Source organism: Elephas maximus, chromosome 10 (assembly GCF_024166365.1).
Source record: "Elephas maximus indicus isolate mEleMax1 chromosome 10, mEleMax1 primary haplotype, whole genome shotgun sequence".
NCBI lineage: Eukaryota > Metazoa > Chordata > Mammalia > Proboscidea > Elephantidae > Elephas > Elephas maximus.
This window is the reverse complement of record NC_064828.1, coordinates 106,184,652-106,210,688: the sequence shown is the minus strand read 5'-3', so window position 1 is coordinate 106,210,688 and position 26,037 is coordinate 106,184,652. Positions and strand designations below refer to the sequence as shown.

Here is a 26,037-nt window from a genome sequence, read left to right as displayed (position 1 = left end):
AGTCAGTACACATATTGTTTTATGACATTGGTTAACAACCCCAAGACATGTCAACACTCTCCCTTCTCGATCTTGGGTTCCCTATTACAAGCTTCCCTGTCCCCTCCTGCCTTCTTGTCCTTGACCCAGGGCTGGTGTGTTTCATTAGCCCGTCTAATCTTTGGATGAGGGGTGAAGCTCAGGAGCGACTTCATTACTGAGCAAAAAGGGCAGCTGCGGGCCATGCTCTCAGGGTTTCTCCAGTCACCATTAGGCCAGTGAGTCTGGTTTTTTTGTGTGTGAGTTAGAATTTTATTCTACATTTTTCTCCATCTCTGTCTGGAACCCTCTACTGTGATCCCTGTCAGAGCAGTCGATGGTGGTAGCTGGGCACCATCTAGTTGAATTGGACTTAGTCCGGTGGAGGCCCTGGTTGATGTGGTCTATTAGTCCTTTGGACTAATCTTTCCTTTGTATCCTTAGTTTTCTTCATTCTCCCTTGCTCCTGAAGGGCCGAGACACGTGGAGTATCTTAGATGGCCATTCACAGGCTTTTAAGGCCCCAGATGCTACTCACCAAAATAGAATATAGAACATTTTCTTTATAAACTCTGTTATGCCAACTAAGCTAGATGTTCTGGGAGACCACGGCCCCCACAGCCATCAGCCCAGGAATTCGGTCCCTCAGGGAGTTTGGATGTGTCCATGGAGCTTCCATGACCTTAAAAGGAAGGCAAGAATTCTACCACTGGGCCACCATTGCCCCTGGGAGAATTGTATCTCAATAAAGGTGTTATTCCAATAAAAAAGAAACACACACACAGAGTGGACTGAACTTCACTTCCTGAATGATGTTTTTCTGGGAGCATACGTGACTTCTGCAAGCAGAAACACAAAGGCTTTTCTCTAAAGCTGGCTGGTTTCCATTGTTCTCTCAGCTCACCTAGTCACAGCCTCACTGGGCACAGCTGGCAAGCCCCCATCCCACCCACTGCTGAGGGGACCCCACTACCCCTTACTCTGTCAAGCCGGCTTCTGAAAGACCCTTGGAACCTCCTGCATCCGTTTCTGCCCTCATCAACAGCCCGCAGCGGGGACCCGGGCCAGCCCGCCCCTCTCAACAAAGATACCAGTTCCAGGCAGCCACCTCTGAGGACCACTAGCAGGACTCCTTGCACTGTGCTGTCTCTCAGGTCCTTTGGCAAAGCTTCAGTGGAAACACACAAGGCCCCGTCTAAACTATTCTCTTTCAAAGGGTGAGGTGAGAGTCTGGTGCCAGCCAGCTGAAGCCGGCACAGTGCTGAGCTGACAAGGTGAGTGAGAAGGAACTTCAAAGGAGACCTTTCACCTACCGCTTACCATCAAGGCATGATTGGTAGGGGTGGAGGTGGGGGTAGGTGTGCCCTGGCCAGCTTCTAGCACTGACAGCCTGTTTGAATTATGTCCCCCCAAAAATATGTGTAAATTTGGTTAAGCCATGATTCCCAGTATTGTGTGGTTGTCCTCCATTTTGTGATTGTAATTTTATGCTAAAGAGGATAGGGTGGGATTATAACACAACCCTCACTCAGGTCACCTCCCTGATCCAATGTAAAGGGAGTTTCCCTGGGGTGGGGCCTGCACCACCTTTTATCTCTCAAAGGATAAAAGGGAAGGGAAGCAAGCAGAGAGTTGGGGACCTCATGCCACCAAGAAAGCAGCACCAGGAGCACAGCGTGTCCGTTGGACCGGGGGTCCCTATGCCTGCGAAGCTCTTTGTCCAGGGGAAGATTGATGAGAAGGCTGACAGAGAGAGAAAGCCTTCCCCTGGAGCTGACACCCAGAATTTGGACTTTGAGCCTACTTTACCATGAAGAAATAAATTTCTCTTTGTTAAAGCCATCCACTTGTGGTATTTCTGTTATAGCAGCACTAGATGACTAAGACACAGCCCCACAGTCAAAGTGAAACATCCTGGAGAACTAAAAGCTATTAGATGGGGCTTTTGTTTTTTTCTTTAATTCCATTTTTTCACTCAACAATACAAACGAACTGCCAAGGGCAGAGACTGGCTGTGTATCTTCTGTTCTCCACGGTACCCCAGCATCTACTTAGAGATTAGAAGGAAATGACAAAGAAACGTCCAGGGAGATCCTGGGCACACTTCACCCAGGGTCCTCCAGTATTAACATCTTGTGTAACTATAGTTATACAACAATGGGCTCAAACATAGCAATGATCGTGAGGAGGGTGCGGGACCGGGCAGTGTTTTGTTCTGTTATACGAAGGGTCTCAATAACTATAGCACAATATCAAAACCAGGACCCTGACACTTGTACAATCAACACAGCTTATTCAGATTTTACCAGTTATACATGCACCTGTGTGTGTGTGTGTGTGTGTGTGTGTGTAGCTCTATGCAATTTTATCACATGTGTAGCTTTGTGTAACCACCCCCGATCAAGATACTCAACTGTACCATCATAAGGCTCCCTGTACTACCCTTTAAAGCCCATCTGTAACCTCTGGCGACTACTTATCTGTTTTCCACCTCTATAACTATGTTACCTCACAGATGTCATATAAATGGAAACATGTATCCATTTGAGATTGGCTTTTTTTCCCCCCACTCAGCATAATTTCCTTGAGGTCCACTCAAGTTGTGTGTAATAACCGTTCGTTCCTTTTTATTGCTGAGGAGTATTCTATGGTATGGACGTACCATGGTTTGTTTAACCCTTCAGCCACTGAAGGGCATTTGGGTAGTTTTCAGTTTTTGGATGTTACAGTTATGGCTGCTATGAACATTTGTGCATAAGTTTTTGTGTGTACGTATGTTTTTAACTCTCTTTGGTATGTACCTACGAGTGGAATCACTGCGTCATATGTTAACACTATGTTTAACATTTTAAGAAACTGCCTTACTGTTTCCCAAAGTGGCAGCACCATTCTACATTCCTACCAGCAATGTAAGAGGGTTCCAGTTACTCTACATCCTGGCCAGCACTTGGTCATTTTGATCACAGCCTTTTAATTATAGCCATCCTACTGGGCGTGAAGTGGTATCTCACTCATGGTTTTGATTTGCCTTTCCCTGATGACTAAGTTGAGCATCTTTTCGTGTGCTTATTGGCCATTTGTATATCTTCTTTGAAGAAATGTATATCCAGGTCCTTTGTCCATTTTTTGGAAACCCTGGTGGTGTAGTGGTTAAGTGCCACGGCTGCTAACCAAAACGTTGGCAGTTTGAATCCACCAGGCATTCCTTGGAAACTCTGTGGGGCAGTTCTACTTTGTTCTATAGGGTCGCTACGAGTCTAATTGACTCAACGGCAATGGGTTTTGCCCATTTTTAAATTGAGCTACTTGTCTTTAATGTTGAATTTTGAGAGTTCTGTTATATTCTAGATACAAGTCTTTTGTCAGACAGGTAATTTACAAATATTTTCTCCTACTCTGTAATTTGTCTTTTCAACCTCTTAACAAGGTCTTACAAATACTTATTTTAGAATGAGTAAATGAATGTTGTCCAAGGATTCAACAGAGGTCTTGTCCAAACTGTGTTAATTAGCAGTCAACTCTTATTTGTATATGGTAATATCTAACTGAAAAGTTGGCAATTTGAATCCACCCAGAGGTATCTCAGAAGAATGGCATGGTGACCTGCTTCTAAAAGATCACAGCGACTGAAAAAAAAAAAAATTTTTTTTTTTTTTTAATTGAAAACCCTATGGAGTGCAGTTCTACTCTGAAACACATGGGGTCACCATGAGTCAGAACAGACTCGAAAGCAAATGGTTTGACTATTGATACAATTAAGGTGTGATGGGCCTTTAACCAGTAGCCATTCTACTTAGGCCAAGGTCCTTCTGCAATGTTACTGACATTATTGATTCACATAGTAGACTCTTTCTTCATTCATGGTACAAAGGTAAACTTCAGAATGCCCAGTCTTATTGCCACAAACTCCCAGTGACTGAGTCGAGTGAATTCAAGAAATAAAACACGTTATACATCATGTTCACTCTAAGCAGACGTGGCTATTCACATATGCTACATTAGGATCTGATTTGTCTTTGCTAACAAATGAAGGATTAACATTTGCTGACCCAAGCCTGGCCCTGACCTTCAATAAGGAAAAGGTCATTACAGGAAAACGGAGAACAAGCATACAACTTGCTAAAGATTACTAGGGTTGGTGAAGTGTATACTTAGGGAACACAAACCCATTCTTTCCTATTATTTGACAGCCCTGTAAACCCAAGAGATATAACACGCTTTGGTGACAAGAGTTGTCGTTAATACATTTCCCACTCTGACCTCCACTTGAAGGGCTCAATCAAAGTTACCCTTTAGCTAGGGCATTTTCATTACACGTTCACTCACGAACAAATATTTATCGTGCTTGTAGTCTGTAGGAATGAAGGGTACACGGATATGCAAACTGAGAGAAGGCTGCACAGTTAGAAGGGTGTCGGAAAATTTGTCAGGGTCGCTATGCATCGGAATCAACTCGGTGGCAACCGGTTTGGTTTTGGTTTACCACAGGAGCCCCTGGGTGGTGCAAAAAGTTACACACTTGACTATTAGCTGAAAGGTTGTTTGTTTGATCCCACCCAGAGATGCCTTGGAAGACAGGCCTGGCAATCTGCTTCTGAAAGGACAAATTTTGGTTATAGCCTTGAAGACCCTATGGAAAGAACTAGATGGTGCCTGGCTACCAATACCAACCATTCAAATCAGGGCCACCATAGATGAACCCTGATAGAATGGGAGAAGAACATGGAACAGAACCTCAAATTCCTGAAAAACAAAACAAGAAAACAGACTTACCAGCAGAGGCCTGGGAGTCAGTGCTTCAGATGACAATGCCCAGCTTGCTGCCTGTGCACCGTCAACCTCAGGGCATGAAAATGAATCCAATGGAACAGGGTAGTACCTAAGTCCCCCGACTCTGAAGCTACACCCTCGGCCTCCTAAGAGTCATACTCCCATCCTCTTAACCAGCAGCGTAGAGTCACCGGGAGCCACCAAGTGAGTTGTGGAATCAAGAACAAGGGCCTGGTCTCAGGGTAACTGACATTGCATTTGCTTTGAGACGCTGCTGGACCACCTGTGTGGACCACCTGTGCGTACACGTCCAGCCAACCCAACGTGCCACGAAACCGGAACCCCACACATCTGCCGTGTGGGTTCTGCGCTCCTCACGACAGGCCAGGCAGGGCACTGGAAAGAAAAGAGCCCGCTTCTCTCTCAGCAGCAACCCGAGCCCTGGGAGCCCACTGCTCAAAGGAGAAGCTTTGGAGGAACTCCAAAGCTTGGAGGAACTGCTTCTTCTTAACTTCTCCAGTTTGTAGAGAGGAAGATCACTCCTGCCTTCCCCATGCTGCCCCCCCCCCCCTTCACCTTCCCCTGTTGCCCAGTGACCTTGCCAGGAGGTGGATCAGGGAGAAGGAAGCAGCCAAGCTCAGCTCAGCCCCACTGGGCTTCTTCCCCAGGAGGGGCCGGACCTCAGGAGGCAGCTGTCTTCTGGATCATCCCTGTCTCAGCATCCTGAGGCAGGTTCAACCCTGTGGTGGGGGGAGGGGGCGGCCGGGAGCTCCAGGGAGCAAATTCAGAGTGTGGAAGCATGGATTAGGGCACTTGATTGTGGCTGTAGGTCAAACTGCAGCCCCCTAGTCAGCCCAGGAGTCCTTGGGTGGTGTACACGATTAACATGCTCAGCTACTAACTGAAAGGTTGGAAGTTCGAGTCTACCCAGAGGCATCTCGAAAGAAAGGGCTGGTGATCTACTTCTGAGAAATCAGCCTTTGGAAACCCTATGAAGCACAGTTCTTCTCTGACACACACAGGTCACCATGAGTCAGAATCGACTCGATGGGAGCTGTTTTTTCAAATGCAGTCCATCAGTAAGAAAGCTGATGTCTGATCTCCGTCTTCCTGACCTTTAGTTCCTCACTGGTTCTGAAGGCAAGAATGGGAGAAAGGGCTGGTATTTATGGACACCCCTCCTCTTCCTACCCTCCAAAAAGCCTCCTTAGGTATAGGACCAGGCGCTCCCCTGAATCACTATAAATGCCCCCTGGTCTCTGCTGCTGAAGACAGAAGGGTTTCAGATGGCACAGGGAAGTTCTTTGTAACCTGCTAGAAGCGAGGACAGCGAGATTTTGTCTCACATACTTTGGACATGTTATCAGGAGGGACCAGACCCTGGAGAAAGACATCATGTAAAGTAGGGCATCGGGGAAAAAGAGGAAGACCCTCAACAAGACAGATTAATGCAGTGGCTGCAACAATGGGCTGAAGCACAGCAACAGTTGTGAAGATGGACTGGGCAGCGTTTTGTTTTGTTGTACATGGGGTCGCTATAAGTTGGGATGGACTCAATGACACCTAACAATAACAACAGGGATCCACTGACTCCAGGGACCCCGCGTCACCCTGGTGTCCTTGTTGAAGCCACCCAGTCCCTGTCTGTTCCTTTTCTGCCAAACTCTTGCTCTTCGTAAAGAACGTAAAGCACTTTCTTTGGCATAATCTTAAATTTCAGACTTTGAGGGTAATTCCAAAGTTCTTTATATTAAATAAATCCCCTGCTAAAAGAAGAAAGGATAAGATACAAGCCATATACAACGGCTACAAATGACTTGATTACATTATCTGGCCCTCCTTCGACTCAACAGTGACAGGTTTGGTTTTTGTATTTTTACTTCCCTTTCTGGCATCCTCCACCTCCCCTTGACTTGGAGAGTCTCCTAGAGGAGCATAAGGGACATAAGACAAAAAACAACCTGTCCCAGATGAAAGGGCTTTGAACCTAGGTTCAATCCCAGTTCCACCCTTGGGTACAATTTCCTTGTCTGCAAAATGGAGATCCTATCACTTGCTTCATAGGGCTGTGGTGAAGACAGAAGGGAGGACGTATATGAAAGCCACACCCAGTGCCGGGTACACAGCAAGCCCCAATAACTGGTAGCCAAAGGCTGAATAAGAGTAAAATTTCATAGGTAGGGCCAAGTTTATTGGGGAACTGGATCTCACCTAGGTGGACGAAGTAGGGGCCAAGGGCAGCCTTGGAATGGGAACAGTGACTACACATTAAAGGAACATTCCAGTTGGGGAAATTCCACTGGGACAAGTTCCCTAAAAGTTTCCACTGTGAAAACAAAGACCTAGACAGCAATAACCACAACCAAATATATGTAATAGGATCAGGACTCTGATTAAGGCAGCGCACAGTATTCTCTGATCCTCAGCAGATAAGGAAGATAGTGGACACAAGGAGCTATGGATGACACCAGTCCTTTTCTATGTAACTTTCCAGAAGGTCTTATTTCCAACTGCTTCCTTAAATACTTGGGGCAGAAAGAGAAGAAGTTAGTGGGATCGGCATAATAGCATGGCTTCCTAAGAGGCCTGCTGGGCTTCCCAGACACTGAGCAACATGAATTTCCCTCGGCTGCAGTGAGACTTTATAATCTAGGTGCTGGGGTCAGGTAAAGGACAGGTGGCACCTTCTCTCTGTGGGACTTTACCTTTCCAAGGCTTTTTTTTTTTTTTACCTTAATTGTGCAGTAGGTGAAAGTTTACAGAGCAAATTAGATTCCCATTCGATAGTTGTACATAAAGTATTTCATGGCCTTGGTTTCATTCTCCACATTGTGTCAGCACTCTCCCCATTTCCACCCTGGTTTCCCTTTTTTTTTCCTTCCTGATATTCTACCCCTTCCTGCCTTCTCATCTTTGCTTTTGGGCAAATATTGCCCTTTTGATGTCGTATAATTGATTGTTCTAAGGAGCATGTTCCTTTTGGGTGCTATTGTTTATTTTGTGGGCTTGTCTATTGTTCGGCCTTTCAAGACATTTTGTATCCGTCCATCTTTCCCCAGGTGAAGTCTGGGGTCCCTTCTCCCAGGAGGCCCAGAAAGATTGAGTGACTTGGTCCTGGCTTTGTCACAAGCTCACAATAGCCCAATACTATCCACTACTTCCTAGTGGTGATGCCACATGGACTCTCCCAGAGCAGAGCAGATCTGAGAGACAGCTCTCTGGCTCCTGCCCAGAGATGCTCAGAGATAACAATAGGCTTTCCCTTTCAGGGGAAAAACACCCCAAAGCTGAGTTCCCCAGGAACATCTCCTTAGAAGTCCTCTATATGGGATGAGCTTTCAGACTAAGACAGACTAGGAAGACAGACCCGGCGGTCTATGCCTGAAAAGATTTATCCAGTGAAAACCTTATGAATGGCAGCAGAACACTGTCTGTTACAGTGCTGGAAGACGAGCCCCCCAGGCTGGAAGGCACTCAAAAGATGACTGGGGAAAAGGCGCCTCCTCAAAGTAGAGTCAACCTTAGTGACATGGATGGAGTCAAGCTTTGGGACCTTCATTTGCTGATGTGGCATGACTCAAAATGAGAAGAAACAGCTGCAAACATCCATTAATAATCAGAACGTGGAGTGTACAAAGTACGAATTTAGGAAAATTGGAAGTCATCAAAAATGAAATGGAACACATAAACATCGATACCTCAGGCATTAGTGAGCTGAAATGGACCAGTATTATTGGCCATTTTGAAAAGAACAAATCCAGGAATGACAACTTGAAGAGGAATGGCATTGCATTCATTGTCAAAAAGAACATTTCAAGATCTATCCTGAAGTACAACACTGTCAGTGATAGGGTAATAGGATAATATCCATACGCCTACAAGGAAGACCTGTTAGGTGGTGGTTACAAGGAAGACCAGTTAATATGACTATTATTCAAATTTATACACCAACCACTAAGGCCGAAGATGAAGGAACTGAAGATTTTTTCCAACTTCTGCAGTCTGAAATTGATCAAACATGCAATCAGGAGGCATTGAGAATCACTGGAGATTGGAATGTGAAAGTTGGAAACAAAGAAGAGGGATTGGTAGTTGAAAAATATGGCCTCGGTGATAGAAACAATGTTGGAGATCGCATGATAGAATTTTTCAAGACCAACGACTTCTTCATTGCAAATACCTTTTTTCACCAACATAAATGGTGACTATACATGTAAACCTCGCCGGATGGAATACACAGGAATCAAATCGACTACATCGTGGGAAAAGACGATGCAAAAGCTCAATATCATCAGTCAGAACAAGGCCAGGGGCCGACTGTGGAACAGACCATCAATTGCTCATATCCAAGTTCAAGTTAAAGCTGAAAAAAATTAGAACAAGTCCACGTGAGCCAAAGTACGACCTTGAGTATATCCCATCTGAATTTAGAGAATATCTCAAGAATAGATTTGATGCATTGAACACTAATGACTGAAGACCAGATGAGTTGTGGGATGACATCAAGGACATCATACATGAAGAAAGCAACAGGTCATTAAAAAGACAGGTAAGAAAGAAAAGACCAAAATGGATGTCAAAAGAGACTTTGAAACTTGTTCTTGAACATATAGTAGCTAAAGCCAAAGGAAGAAACAATGAAGTAAAAGAACTGAACGGAAGATTTCAAAGGGTGGCTCGAGAAGACAAAGTAAAGTATTATGATGATATATGCAAAGAGCTGGAGATAGAAAACCAAAACGGAAGAAGACGCTCGGCATTTGTCAAGCTGAAAGAACTAAAGAAAAAATTCAAACCTAGAGTTGCAATACTGAAGGATTCTACGGGAAAAATATTAAATGACGCAGAAAGCATCAAAAGAAGATGGAAGGAATACAAAGAGTTGGTCGACATTCCACCATTTCAGGAGGTGGCATATGATCAGGAACCGATGGTACTGAAGGAAGAAGTCCAAGCTGCTCTGAAGGCATTGGGGAAAAACAAGGCTCCAGGACTTGATGGAATATCAATTGCGATGTTTCAACAAACAGATGCAGCACTGGGGTTGCTCACTCATCTATGCCAAGAAATACGAAAGACAGCTTCCTGGCCAACTGACTGGAAGAGATCCATATTTATGCCTATTCCCAAGAAAGGTGATCCAACTGAATGCGAAAATTATAGAACAACATCATTAATATCACGTGCATGCAAAATTTTGCTGAAGATCATTCAAAAATGGCTGCAGCAGTATATCGACAGGGAACTGCCAGAAATTCAGGCCGGTTTCAGAAGAGGACGTGGAACAGGGATATCAGTGCTGATGTCAGATGGATTCTGGCTGAAAGCAAAGAATACCCGAAAGATGTCTACCTGTGTTTTTTTTGATTATGCAAAGGCATTCGACTGTGTGGATCATAACAAACTATGGGTAACACTGCGAAGAATGGGAATTCCAGAAAACTTAATTGTGCTCATGAGGAATCTTTACATAGATCAAGAAGCAGTCGTGTGACAGAACAAGGGGATACTGCGTGGTTTAAAGTCAGGAAAGGTGTGCGTCAGGGTTGTATCCTTTCACCATACCTGTTCAATCTGTATGCTAAGCAAATAATCTCAGAAGCTGGACTCTATGAAGAAGAATGGAGCATCAGGATTGGAGGAAGACTCATTAACAACCTGTGTTATGCAGGTGACACAACCTTGCTTGCTGAAAGTGAAGAGGACTTGAAGCATTTACTGATGAAGATCAAAGACCACAGCCTTCAGTATGGATTACACCTCAGCATAAAGAAAATAAAAATCCTCACAAGTGGACCAATAAGCAACATCATGATAAACGGAGAAAAGATTGAAGTTCTGAAGGATTTCATTTTACTTGGATCCACAATCAACACCCATGGAAGCAACAGTCAAGAAATCAAACGATGCATTGCATTGGGCAAATCTGCTGCAAAAGACTTCTTGAAAGTGTTGAAAAGCAAAGATGTCACCTTGAAGACTAAGGTGCTTGACCCAAGCCATGGTGTTTTTTTTTTTTTTTATTAACTTTTATTGAGCTTCAAGTGAACGCCATGGTGTTTTTGATCGCCCCATATGCATGTGAAAGCTGGACGATGATCAATAAGGAAGAATTGACGCCTTTGAATTGTGGTTGGCGAAGAATATTGAATATACCATGGACTGCCAAAAGAAGGAATAAATCTGTCTTGGAAGAAGTACAACCAGAATGCTGCTTAGAATTGAGGATGGCGAGACTTCATCTCACATACTTTGGACTCGTTATCAGGAGGGATCAGTCTCTGGAGAAGGACAGCATGCTTGGTAAAGCAGAGGGTCAGCAAAAAAGAGGAAGACCCTCATGGATTGACACAGTGGCTGCAACAACGGGCTCAAGCATGACAAGAATTGTGAAAATGGCGCAGGGCTGGGCAGTGTTTTGGTCTATTGTACATAGGGTTGCTATGAGTTGGAAGTGACTCGACCACACCTAACAACAACATATGGGATGATCTGCCCAGTGCCAGCCGAGCCTCCTCATGGGGATGGGAGAACCACAAGGCACCTGCACAAGCACTTGGGCTTGTTTCTTCTGTTCTTTCACACAGCAACCCAAATGATCCTTTGAAGAGCAGAATCTGGTCCACCCCCACGCTCGTGCCTGCACGGGGTTCCCTGCCTGGAATGCCCTTCTCACCAGGCTCATTTGGATCCCAAGATCCCTGATCTCGCTGTGCTGAGCTCCTTCAGGCCTGTCTTATCTCCCACCCAGGGCTGAAAAGATGCTAAACTATGAAACCCATTGCCATCCAGTCGATTTAAACTCATGGCGGCCCTGTAGGACAGAGCGGAACTTCCTCATACGATTTCCAAGGACTGGCTGGTGGATTCAAACTGCAAAGCTTTTGATTAGCAGTCGAGCCCTTAACCACTGCGCCACCAGGGCTTCCAACGGATGTTAGTTATTTATATACACATATACATGTGAGTGTATAATGTTATATATATAAAACATTTATATATAACATTGTATATATAAACATGTATACATTATATACAAAATATATACATAACTTTATATCTATAATATTTACATGTTACATATAAAAACATACGTATCACATTATATATAAAACATATATAACATATAAAGCATTTATGTATATAACGTTTATATATAAAACATAGAGCATTATATACAAAATTTTTACACATATGACATTATATATAAAAGATTTCTATCTGCATATATATATACATATATAAATGTGTGTGCAAGAACGGAGCAGAGTATGCCAATGTTCATTGCCGCAGTATTCACAATAGCCAAAAGGTGGAAACAACCCAAGTGTCCCTCAGCAGGTGAATGGACAAACACAATGTGGTCTATACATACAATGGAGTATTACTCAGCCCTAAAGAGAAATGAAAATTCTGATACATACCACAACGTGGATGGATGTACTCTGTGAACATGCTGAGTGAAAGAAGTCAGACACAAAAGGGCAGATATTGCATGATCCCACTTATATCCCAGTATTTAGAACAGGCGAGTGCAGAGACAGAAAGCAGATTAGAGGTTACCAGGGGCTGGGGGAAAGGGGAATGCGGAGTTATTACTTAACGGCTACAGAGTTTCTGTCTGGGAGGATGACAAATTTTGGAAATAGCGATTAAACACACACACACATACAACACAACAAAAAAAAGTCAAGAAACTCATCATGAAACTTCATCGTCCACGTAAGATGACTTGGAGGGCAGTCAGAGGGCTTGGTGGGCAGTGGGCAATACCGGTCAGGACTCACCTTGTGTACAGCAGGCGCCCCCACACCTGCTATCTGAGATGGCCCAGGACAAACCAACTCCCACTCCTTTCTGGCAGATGCCTGCCATTCCGCCACCGTACCACTGGTACCGTAACTTTTACTACCGTATTGACGAAAATAACACGTGCCAACTGTGCCCTCCCCCTGCAAGGTATTTTTGTCAGTGTGCCATGCTAATTCTTTAACATGTTGCTGTGCTCTTGAGATGCAAACTCCCCTGGTGGGGAGCATGGCTTTATGGTGGTGTTAGTCTTTCACATGCTAGTATAAGTCTGTTTATTGGCTTTCCAGAGAGCAGGATTTTAACAACGGTGGCAGAGGAAGGTGGGAGCCCCGAGGCACTTGCTGCCTCCTTCACATGCTGAGCTAGAATAACCTGAGCCAGTGCTTTCCTGTGGCAGGGACCCTGGGGCCTAGAGACCCCGACCCTTCCCAGGAGAGGGGGTGGGGGTGCACCCAAAACAGTTGAATGGAGCTGTTTTCCCTTAGCAATGTTTTCTGATGCTGCACGCCCCCAAATGCGCCAGTCAGCATGCACCAGGCCTCATCTACTCCACTCGGGCCTGTGTTCACAGGTCACCCCACTCTGACTAACCCATTTCCTGCATCTTCCCCACTTCCCTTGCCTCCAATGCCCGGTGGTCTGGATCCTTCTCCACCTGTGACAAAACCTGCCTGTCCTGTGGCCTATTCCCTGGGCAAAATAGATACACTCCTCGAAGTTGCTGAGTCGTGTTTCCTAGAGAGGCAGTGCCGCACCTCCGCATCTCACAGGCCTCAGCCCCCCGAAAGGGCCTCCTTCCCCTAACAATGGCCACTCAGACCCTGCCCCTTCTCTTGGCCCCAACCTCCCCAAACCCAGTTCTAGGCAGCCATCAAGGCCGTTATCTTTGGCAGGTCCCTCAAGTCCCCTCCCTCCTCTCCTTGGCCCAACTAGTATGTGGCATATTACTCAATCCCCGTGGATAGTTATAACCACTGGTATTTACTGAGCACTTACTACCTGCTGGGCACTGTGACAGCTTCCCCCATTTCTCCCAGGAGATAACGCTGTGACATCAATGAGTTAGGATGCTGTTGAGTGCTTCTCACCTACCAGGCACCATTCCAACCCCCTTATATGTATTCGCTCATCAACCCGACCAACGGCTGTATCAGGTATAAGCCAGTTGCCGTTTAGATAACTCTAACTAATTTTAATTAATGGTGACCCCATGTGTGTCAGAGTAGAACTTTGCTCCACAGGATTTTCAATGGCTGGTTTTTCAGAAGTAGATTGCCAGGACTTTCTTCTGAGGTACCTCTGGGTAGACTTGAACCTCCAACCTTTTGGTCAGCAGCAGAGTACACTAATCATTTGTACTCCCCAGGGACTCAGTGTCAGGTATTGTTGTTATTCTTATTAGCTGCCATCGGGTCAGCTCTGACTCATGGTGACAAGAGAACAAAACACTGCCTGGTCCTACACGGTACCATGTTCTGTTGTGATCCACAGGGTTTTCATTGGCTAATTTTTGGAAGTAGATGGCCAAGCCCTTCTTCCTAGTCTATCTTAGTCTGGAAGCTCTGTTGAAGCCTGATCACCATGGGTGACCCTGCTGGTATTTGAACTACTGGTGGCATAGCTTCCAGCATCACAGCAACACGCAGGTTCTATTATCATTCCCATTTTGCAGATGAGAAAGGCACAAAGAGGTTAAGTAACTTGTCTGATGTTACATAGTCGGACAGAATAAAGACCTAGAACCGCTGGCCTTTCCGAAGCTCACGCTCTCAAAGAGGTTTGCTTTGGCAGGAATGTACAATTCGCCACAATGGAATACTGCCACTCTGTTAAAACACCAAGATGTTGCCTACTCCTCACCAACCTCTACTTTAATGATAACCATTTCTCATTTTCTTTAGGACTTCATAGGTTTTGGTTCAAATACAGGTTAAATTTGATTCTAGGAGAAGTCAATTGGCAAAAGGGTCAAACACAAAAACACCACCAGGAATCTCCCGTGTGGAACTCAAAGCCACTCAGGGTGACGCTCTGACCTCCGATACGCAGAGATCTCCAGTGCCCAGGAGGACTCACTTAGGCGCCTCCCCTCCTTGTCTAAGGGTCCCACACCTCGGTGGTATAACCACCATCACCAACCAGCAGAAGGATTCACTGCATTTGCCCATGAGGTTGCCTCCTGTTCTCAGGTACAAATTTATCCATCACTTCCAACTCCTGGGCCTAAAACCACACACCTGAGCAACGGGAAACTCCAGCTGAGCAAGACCAGCAGGACTTTCTAAAGCCAGGGGTCTGCTGGGCAGGACCGAGTCAATTCCGACCGACAGCGAGCCCCCGTGTGTCAGAGTAAAACTGTGCTCCACAGGGCTTTCGATGGCTTTTTTTTTCAGAAGTAGATCACCAGGCCTTTCCTCTGAGGTGCCTCTGAGGACTCAAACCACCAACCTTTCAGTTAGCAGCTGAGTACATTAACTGTTTATACCACCAGGGACTACAGTAGGGAATAAGTGGGGAGTAAAGTGGGGCTGCCCCAGAAACGTGGAGAGAGTGGCTCAGACTGCGAAAGCTGGGAAGCTGGCTTCCTGTGTGGGCCAGACAGCACCACCCATCACTGCCTCGGGTTCCTCCTCTAGAGAAGGGGCCAGCTGTTTTATTTCTTTTTTAGCAACCAGCAGAAAAAGGCCATCCTATGAATGTATCATTGTCACCATCTTCAAGGGTGCAGATCAATGAAAAAGTAGCTAGTGTCCCCTGGCCAGGTGGCTACTCTCAAACATGTACGCACAGGGCTGCAGCCCAGAGGCTGGCCTAGCCTGCATACATCCTGCTCCCTCGTTCCCTGTATCTCTTGCCCCTTACCTGCCTCTTCTGCTGGTTCTCCGCCCACCCCCATCCCCTCCCCACCCCACATCTGGCCCCTGAAAGTCTCTGATAAGGCCAAGAGGTGACTCACACAGCTCAAAGCCTTCTTGTCACCTTGTTGTTACCTGCTGTCAAGGTCCTGGACTCATGATGACCCCACGCACAATGGAATGGAATGCTGTCTGGTCGTGTACCACCCCCATGATCAGTTGCAGATTGGATCATTGTGATCCAGAGGGTTTTCACTGGCTGATTTTTGGAAGCAGATCACCAGGCCTTTCTTCCTAGTCCATCTAAGTCTGGAAGCTCCACTGAAACCTGTTCAGCATCATGGCAGCACGCAAGCTTCCACTGACAGACGGCGTGGTGGCTGTGCATGAAGGGCAGGGGCTGGGAATCGAACCCAGCTCTCCCACGCAGAAGGTGAGAATTCTACCACTGAACTACCACTGCCCCCCTTGTCACCTTAGTGTAGCAGAAAGAAGATTAGAATGTAGTAGATGGTAATACTTGTTCCAAATAGTTGCTTCTCCTCTCTGCTGGTCACATCCTTGTGAAAGGATTATACTTCCTATGCCGTTGGAGTCAGACCTGGCCATGTGACCTCCTTTGGCCAATGGGATGTGAGGGAAAGCGACGCCTACCACCTCAGAGAAGAACCTCTAAGAAAAAAAAAAAAAAAACCCAGTGCTGTTGAACCTCTAAGAGCCATTGTGGAATTCTGCTATCTCTCTCTTTTTCCTCAGCCCTAAGACACGTACTGCTCTCTCAGCCTGGATTTCAGAGTGAGGGGGTTTCTGAAAAGAGCCTCAGCTGACTGGTCTCATGAGTGAGAAACGCACCTTTGCTGTTGCGAGCCACTGAAGCTTGGGGTTGTTCATTACTGCAGACTGATTAGCCTAAGCTAACGGATTCACCGTTTTTCAAGGAAACTCTTAACAAGAAACTAGAGGAACAGCCACGCCCACAGAAGCACAGAAGTGGTCAGTTACTCTTTCCTGTTCAAAGCAAACAGTGAGGCCACAGAGGAGGCTGACTGTCTACTTCTGGGGCATCCCCTCATCTCAGTTCTGTGGGGAACCCCAAGAAAAGATCCCAATCCCAGGCCCTGGGCCTTTCCCTCGCCTACTTCCTCCTCAGGCCACCCCCGATGTGGTCAACACAGCCATGAGAGGACACAGGAGAGGCCACGGGGAGGTTCATGGGCTCCCTTCTCCCATGAGTGACTATAAGGTCAGTGCCCACAAACCCGGCTGGAATTTACCTAGCCTTAGAGCCTATGCCTAGGTTAATTTCACTCCTCCTTTTGGCTTAGCCCTGTAGGAGGGTTAACAACAGCAACGACACACTTCCATAACACTGCGTTGTGCTCCAGGTACTGTCCTAAGCACTTCAGACCTTCTGACTCCTCCTAACAGCCTAACAGAGAGGCATCATTATTAACCCCATCTTACAGACAAGGAAACTGAGGCCCAGAGAGATTAAGTCACTTGCCCAAGGTTACATGGGTAGATAAAGGCAGAGCTTGGATTCAAACACAAAGAGGTGAGTTCCTGTTCTCAGGTACATATGTGTCTACCAACCTCAAGAACTTGGCCTAAAATGGGCTTCCACAGATTGTGCTTGATCACTATGCTGCAGGGCTTCCAACTGGCTCTGTCCAGGTTCAGTCATCGCTGACAAAACAAAACCTGAACTTGAATTTTTAAAATGTGGGTGAAGCAGAATAAAAGGAATGAGAAAAACTATGGGTCCAAGCCCTGCTAGAAACTTAATCTCACTCTTAGAAAACAAGGGCAGTGTGTGCGTTGCAAAGCAATGAAATCTCTTAACTGGCAGAGTCCAAAACAGTGGTGACCTGCTCAAAGATGGCAGCCCAACCAAGCCAATTTGAATGTGTGTTGCTCTCCACAGTCCTGGCAAAAATCCACTCTCCCACATCAGGCTCCTGAAACGGCTCACTATGCCTCTTCCAAGTCTCCCATTCCAGGGCTTCGGCTCATAATTTTCCCTGTTCTGTTTATAGTTCTGCTTTATCCAAATTTTAAAGTTTTGGGTCTGTTCTGATTTCGCCTTGAAGGCCATGACTGAACTGGTTTGAAGCTCTGCTATGCTGTGGAGGAAGGTGTTGGACAGGAAGAGAGGGCAGAAAGTGGGAGCAGTGAATCCACATAGCAAAGAAACACAGCTGCTTTCTTGATGCCTGGGTTCACCCTGATGGCAAACCTCAGGGGTCTGAGGTTTGGGGAGCCGCTGAGTAATTTAAGAAAAGAGCAAAATACAACGTTTAAACTTATTGATGGTGAACAGACACAAATAACAACAGGAAGAGTCATGTTGCATGAAGGCTTTTTGGTTTGGGCTTTGATTGTCTTTTGGGCAAAGTTGAGCATTGATTTTTTAAAAAGTTTAAATATGGAAAATGAGATTCTATCACAGCCCTGGGTGAAAGATGAGAATCCATGCAGGTAGATTATCTTCATTCCTGAGTGTCCTATTTGACCACTTGGGCTCCTCATTGGAAATGACACACGCAACCAGATATGTCCTGATTCCAAGGGGATAGGCCTGGCAAATGCTTCCTGACCAAGTTCCAAAAGGCCGGGGTTTAGGAAGATCTAGAAATGATTGCCCTGGACTCTGGGGCAAGGAAGTAGACAAAAGAGCATAGGAAAAAAGGCATTCATCTGAAGGAGAAAACAGAACTTCCCAACATTCTGTTGGTCCAACTTGATTCTCATTTCCTCCAGGAAAGCTCCCTGAGCACCCTGCCCATAAGCAGGGCTCTCTCCTCAGCATCCTGGAGCACGTGTTGACGGGAAACATGCTCAGCACATCACCACACACCGCTTTCAACTACTGTTCCCAATGTCGGTTTTGAAATTCAAGTGTTCAGTTAGTGTCTGGACAGCTGAGTCCCCGAAAGCATGGTCACCGTCAAGGAGACACAGGACTACACCCAGCTGGCCCCACAAGTCCATAAGCAGATAGGCTGATGGCCATCTCTCTCTCAGGGGGCCACAAGGACGCAGCCCCAGAGGCACCTTCTGAGACCACCCTACCCTGGCCAAATGAGAAAAGACCCAGGTTCTTGGAGAGCAGTAGGTACCCCAAACAATTCCACCCCTGAAGTCATCAGAGGGTGCTATATACTTGGCTTGGAGAAACCATGACCCTTTACTCTCTTTGGCTTGAGATCCCTTCACTCTCTTCCTCACTGAGCTCTGCAGGTGTTAGGGACTGAACTGTGTCCCCCCAAAATGTGTGTTGGAATCCTGACCACTATACCTGTGGATGTAATTCCATTTGAGAATAGGGTTTTCTTTGTTATGTTAAAGAGGCCACATTGGTGTAGGGTGGGTCCTAAACCTAATCACTTCTGAGTCATAAAAGGCGCAGATTAGGCACAGAGGGAGATACAAAAAAGGGAAGAGAGATGCCACATGAAGATTGACAAAGAACAGGGGAACAAGGAGACAAGGACCTTCCCCCAGAGCCGACAGAGGAAGAAAGTCTTCCTCTAGAGCTGGCACTCTCAATTCAGACTTGTAACCTCCTGACCGCTGAGAAAATAAATTCCTATTGTTTAAAGCCACTCACTTGAGATTATTTCTGTTACAGCAGCACTAGGAAAGTAAGACAGTGGGATAAATGGGTCACCAAAGTTTGCCAGGTAAGTTGTCAACCCTCCCTTCAAACCTACACTCCCTCTCCTCCATACCCTGTGAGAAGACTCCTAAAATCCAGGTCCTCTGCTTCTTCCAAGGCACATGACTGGACTCTACTTCCCAGTCTCCCTTGCTGTTAGATGTGGTCACGTGACTGAGTACTAACCAATGGAATGTGAACACAGGTGACACACCTACTTCCAGGCCTGCCCCCACTCACAAGCCTCCTTCAAGTTCTCTCCCCTTTCCAACCTACTGGGTTGGAGTCAACCACAGGAACCCCAAGGCTGCCTGTTGAAGGTGGCAGAGCCTCTGTCAGCCAGGGCCCCTGAAAGAGCTTTCCCCGCTGATCAGGAAACTCCCATGTGAACGGAAAATAAGCTTCTTCTGGGTTTAAGCCATTACATTTTTATTGTTGTTGCCACAGCAGCTAGCTAATGGTCCCCCCCTTACATGTCCTCCGCAGCACCTCTCAGCCTGTGAGTCACCCTGCAGTTTTACTTGTTTATTGTTTCCTCCCTCTGCCTGAATGTAAGACTGTGTGTTGTTCCCCGCCCTATCCCCAACAGTGGAATGGTGCCTGGTGTGGAGCAGGCACTCAATAACTACCTGTTGAGTACAAGAATGAGTGGACTGTACTTTACCCATCCTGCGTGGGTCTGGGTCTCCATGGGAAGGGTCCCCTTACTCAGCAGAAAAGGAACCTGCTTCTAGTTTCACATCCTCGTCCACTTCTGGGGCTAGAAGATTAGCCCTTAATCAGACTAATACCCTCACCCTTCAGGACCCAGTCTAAACGACTCCCTCTGTGACATCCTCCTCGAGTCTTCCCCACAGTGGCTGCATCCTTGGTGCCCTTCACCAAGGGGTCCCTTTGCAATAGCACCTGTCACGTGGCACAGTCACTATTGATATCTTTATCTCTCCTGCCCCAATGCATCTCCACCCTCCAAGTAGGTTAGGAAACCCTTGAGATCAGGACTCTGTCTTATTCATCTTTGCACCTTCCCAGCATCCAACACAGCTGCTTCTTGGGAAATAAGCACTCCAGGACATTTAATGACTCTTCTTCTTTAACTGCTGTCACTCTGTGGCTAACCACGGGTAAAAAAGCTCCGTGATCCCCTGGATCCGTTACAGAAGGACCTAAGTAGGTGCTTGGAATATTCTGCAGACTCTTCTAACAGGCTTGCTTTTTTTTCTTCATAATTTATTTTGTTGTTGTCGCTATCGAGACTATACAGCAGAACGTACAGCAATTCAACCATTTCCACAGTTATCCTTCAGTGACACTGATTGGACTCCTTGAGTTGTGCAACCATGCTCACCCTCCTTCTCTGAGTTGTTCCTACCCCACGAACATAAACTCACTGCCCCCTGAGGCCCCCATCTAGACTTTTGAGTTGCTGCTGTCAGTTTCATCACCTATAGATAGATCTTAAAAGAGAACAATGCTCAGGGCAGACGCTCCTTGCTAGTTCAGCTATTGTTTGGTTTTTAAGAAGATTTCAGGGGAATATTTTTGGTTTAAGGTTTTAAGATTATCTCAAGGCAATAGTTTCAGGGGTTCGTCCAGTCTCCCTGGCTCCAGAAAGTCTAGATTCCATGAGAATTTGAAATTCTGTTCTACATTTTCCTCCTAATAGACTTTTTAGATCTTAACAATATCATGTGTACACATGGCCGATGAGAGGAGAGGGAAGCCAGACCAGATGACCGGGCCCAGAAGTCCAGTGGGGGCCCAAACCCAATAGCTTTGCATAGCAACACAAACCCAACCTTCATCAGGGGAGCCCAAACACCTTCCCCCTGAGGCCCAACTCTGCTCCTGGCAGCCCTGTGCACACACAGGAATTTTGTCTTTAAAATGCTTGCCCATCTGACCCTCACAAAGTCTCCGTGATACAACAGTGAGTATCATGCCCATTCCACAGATGAAGAAACTGAGGCTCAGAGAGGTTAAGTGACTTGTCCAAGATCATGGTTTGAATGTGAGCTGAACTGACGCTGTGACCCAGGTGTCCGGACATTTCTTCTCCTTTTCTCCTGCCTCCTTGTCATACTGAGCTAATGAGAAGGAACTTCACAGTGGCCATGAGGAAGCAGAGCCAACAAGCCATGATACGAGTAAGCAGATACTGAAATTGACTTTTGAGTGATACACTGAGTTCAAAATAAACCTGGCCAGATAACTGCAGTGAACTGAAAGTTTTTCCCCCTTCTTCTAATTTTAAACACGTCCGGCTATGACAGGAGTGTTTGTGGTTAGAGGGTGTAGCATCTGCTGCTGCTGTGTGGTCAGAGGCCAGGCCAGGAAGATGGGGGTACTTACTCGATCTCTCTTCTCTAATGGTGTATTCAAGCACCTCAGATGAGCCCTCATTCCGGGAAGGAACGTGGACACAGAGAACCAGATGCTTCAAGCTGCCATCCTTGCGGACCAGAAATGTCTGAAACAGAAGGAGGGAAGAGTGGTTACTCCGTGCAAGGTATGGGTGGAGGTTAGGACAATCGTGAGATGGAAGTCATCCAGAACGTTCCTGAAACAAGGAGCCAGCAAGGAATGGTCAAGCATCTCCCGGGAGAACTGAGGGCTCTGCCCAATGAGCCGCGTATTACCTGGCCCATGTCACTGGCTCCTTGGTCACAATTTCTCATTTGCCCACTGAGGCTGTTGTTGGTGGCTGCCATTGAGTTGGCCCCTGACTTACGGTGGCCCCCTGCACTACAGAACAAGACACTGCCTGGTCCTGCACCATCCCTATGATTGGTTGCGGTTCAGACCACTGTGTTCCACGGGGTTTTCACTGGCTAATTTTCGGAAATAGATTGCCAGGCATTTCCTCCTAGTCCATCTTAGTCTGGAAGCTCTGTTGAAACCTGTTCAGCATCATAGCAACACACAAGTCTCCACTCAGAGTGGTGGTGGCCATGCATGAGCTGCATTGGCTGGGAATCGAAGCCAGGTCTCCCACGTGGGAGGTGAGAATTCTACCCCTGAACCACTACTGCCCACTGAGGGAGTTCAACTAAATCAATGTTTATCCAGGGATGTTTATAGACATAGAGTCACCAGGGGGGCCTGTTTATAACGCAGGTTCCTGTGCCCTACCCCTGGGATGCTGGTTCCTGGAACAGGAGCTGGGAATCAACGCTTAAACAAGCTCGCCTGCTGATTCTGATGTGGGTGGTCCACGGGGTTCACACTTAGAAAAGCTCTAATATACGGGACATCAGGTTGAATTTCAATTCACACCGCATGTACCTTCTTGGGGCCTTGCTTGAAATAATCACAGAAATTAGTCAATTCGCACTTATTTTTCCCCAACAGAAAGAAAAATAGCTAATACTTAATATAGAGCTTTCTCTGTGACAGGAACTGATCAGAATAATTTACATATATTAACTCGCTTCATCCTTCAATAACCTCTTGATGTAAATTTTGTTATTATTCCCATTTTCTAGATGAAGAAACTTGAATACTTTACATATGTTAACTTGCCTCACCCTTCAATAACCTCATGAAGTAAATTTTGTTATTACTCCCATTTCATAGATGAAGAAACTGAGGCACTCTCCCATTCATTGTAAAAGGACCACCCTCCTTGGGCTGGTGTGATGACTGAATGAGTTAATAGCTGTGAAGGGCTTGGCCCACAGAACACACTCTGGAAGGGTCAGCGGGCCAAGGTCATGTATGCTGTAAGAGGTGGTGCTGGGATTCAACCCCCCACATCTGTGTCTTTGCTCCTGACCCCATGCAGACCAAAGATCCTGCCTAGAGAGGCTCTCTTTTCCTGTGGGCTGGAGTCTGACAAAATGATGCCTTTGGGCCCTGAGGACACATCTATGCTGTAGTCACCAAACATTCCCCGAAATCTAAACCAGAGTCGGTATATTTATAGACACTTCACTTCAATTCTTCTGCTCCGGGCAAGTTCCGCTCCAGTGAAGGAACAATTTAAAGTCACACCCACAGCTGTCCCCAGGGGCTGTGCCCTCCCCAGGAAGTCATGGGGAGGGGGAATCTCCAATTCCTTTCACAAATCTTGTTTTAAAATGTTGGTTTTAGTCTCAGCTGGCCTAAACATGCTCATTGGGCCTTCCTAGGTGACCTTTTCTGGAAACTCTCCAGCCTCCTGGGTTACAGCTGCCAAGTGGGGTGTCCCTCAGCTAAGGCTGGGGGACTCCTTTCCCCAGAGAGATCTAGGTCAGAGTGTCTCATCCCTGCCCCGTCTCTGGAGTCAGAGCCTCTCCCACTCAGGCCCCAAGCATGTGGGCTAGAGTTTGGAAGAGACAAGACCAGCAGCGTGAGTTGAGGGAAGCTTTGGGAGTGGGGCCACTGGAGCATCACTGAGGACACAGCCCCAGGTGTGAGAGGCTCTCCAGGAGAACTGGGGAGGTGCTTCTTCCCTGTCTCCCACCAAAGGCATGCTCTGTTCTACCTCCACCTTGGCGTGCTTCAAATTCTGCTGTCATTTTATGCAAATCAAAACCACAATGAGATACCATCTCACTCCAGCATTACTGGCACGAATCAGTAAAACAGGAAATAACAGATGTTGGAGAGGCTGCGGGGGAGATCGGAACTCTTATGCACTGCTGATGGGAATGCAAAATGGTACAACCATTGTGGAAAACAATATGGTGCTTCCTTAGAAAGCTAGAAATAGAAATACCATATGATCCAGCAATCCCACTCCTGGGAATATATCCTAGAGAAAGAAGAGCCATCACACAGACAAACATATGCACACCCATGTTCGCTGCAGCACTCTTTACAATAGCAGAAAGATGGAAACAACCTAGATGCCCATCAACAGATGAATGAATAAACAAACTGTGGTACATACACACAATGGAGTATTACTCAATGATAAAAAACAACGATGAATTTGTGAAGCATCTCATAACATGGATGAATCTGGAGGACATTATGCTGAGTGAAATAAGTCAATCACAAAAGACAAATACTGTATGAGACCACTACTGTAAATACTCATGAAAAGGTTTACATACAAAAAGAAAAAATCTTTGATGGTTACGAGGGAGGGGAGGGGTAGGGATGGAAAAACACTTAATAGACAATAGAAAAGTGGAAACTTTGGTGAAGGGTAAGATAGTACACAGTACTGGGGAAGCCAGCACAACCTGTAAAAGGCAAGGTCATGGTAGCTCCATAGACACATCCAAACTTCCTGAGGGACCGAATTGCTGGGTTGAGGGCTGCAGGGACCAGAATCTCAGGGAATATCTAGCTCAACTGGCATAACATAGTTTATAAAGAATATGTTCTACATTCTACTTTGGTGAGTAGTGTCTGGGGTCTTAAAATCCTTTCAGCGGCCATCTAGAACACTCCACTGGTCTCACCCCTTCGGGAGCAAGAACAATTAAGAAAATTAGAGATACAAGGGAAAGATTAGTCCAAAGGACTAATGGACCACATATACCACAGCCTCCACCAGACTGATTCCAGAACGATGAGATGGTGCCCAGCTACCACCACTGACTGCTCTGACAGGGATCACAATAGAGGGTTCCAGACAGAGCTGGAGAAAAATGTAGAACAACATTCTAACTCAAAAAGAAAGACCAGACTTGCTGACCTGACGGAGACTGGAGAAACCCTGAGAGTATGGACCCCAGACACCCTTTCAGCTCAGTAATGAGGTCACTCCTTAGTTTCACCCTTCGGCCAAAGATTGAACAGGCCCATAGAACAAAACAAGACTAAAGGGGCGCACCAGCCCTAGGGCAGGGACTGGAAGGCAGGAGGGAACAGGAAAGCTGGTAATAGGGAACCCAGGGTTGAGAAGGGAAAGTGTTGACATGTCGTGGGGTTGTTAATCAATGTTAAAGAACGTGTGTACTAACTGTTTGATGAGAAACTAGTTTATTCTGTAAAACTTCATCTAAAGTACAAAAAAAAGAAAAAAATTCTGTCATTTTATTGGTTATTACTACTATCATTATTATTAATATACTGCATCATTATTACAAGAGGATAAAAAAAGTTTATTCTGTAAAACTTCATCTAAAGTACAAAAAAAAGAAAAAAATTCTGTCATTTTATTCGTTATTACTACTATTATCATTATTATTAATATACTGCATCATTATTACAAGAGGATAGTGGTAGTTAATTGGTAGAATTCTCACCTTCCATGTGGGAGAGCCAGATTCAATTCTTGGCCAAAACACATCAGTGTTGCTATGATGCTGAACAAGATTCAGCAGAGCTTCCAGGCTAAGGAGTAGTAGGAAGAAAAGGCTGGCAATCTACTTTGGAAAACCATCCAGTGACAATCCTATCGATCACAATGGTCCAATTCTCATTTGAAGGTAGAGATGGTGCAGAACTGGGCAGCATTTTGTTCAGGGCTTCGAACTATTTCAAAATGGTTCAGTAATTGCTGAAGCAAACAAGGGCAGCGTCCACGCTGCATAGCAACCAAATCTGTTGCTCTTTGGATTTTGACCTCAGTAGGAAACACACACGGAGCCCTAGTAGCGAAGTGGTTAAAGAGCTTGGCTACTAATCAAAAGGTCAACAGTTGGAATCCAGCAGCTGCTCCTTGGAATCCCTATGCAGTAGTTCTACTCTGTCCAATAGGGTCCCTATGAGTCAGCATTGACGCCGCTGCCACTGGTTTGGCTTGGTTTAGGAAACACACGGCGATGCCCTGCTCAAAGATGGCGGCCGGCTGCACCGCTTTGAATATGTGTCGCTTTCCACAGTCCAGAGAGTAATCCAATCTCCTGCATCGGGCTCCTGAAACTTCCAGGATCCATGCAGGAGACTGGATTATTGGCAGGACTATGGAGAGCAACACACATTCAAAGCAATGCAGTCGCCGCCATCTTTAAGCAGGGCACCAGTGTGTGTTTCCGACTTTGGTCA

General features: G+C 46.1%; 1 protein-coding gene across 1 annotated transcript in view; it reads right to left on the bottom strand.

Moving 5' to 3' along the window:
• The window catches only part of RIN3 (Ras and Rab interactor 3), a 152,261-nt gene that overhangs the window by 67,375 nt on the left and 58,849 nt on the right, over positions 1-26,037 (bottom strand). Inside the window, exon 3 of the mRNA XM_049899486.1 lies at positions 21,466-21,583. Within this exon, the coding sequence (XP_049755443.1) occupies positions 21,466-21,583 (118 nt within the window). The remainder of the gene's footprint in view (positions 1-21,465; positions 21,584-26,037) is intronic.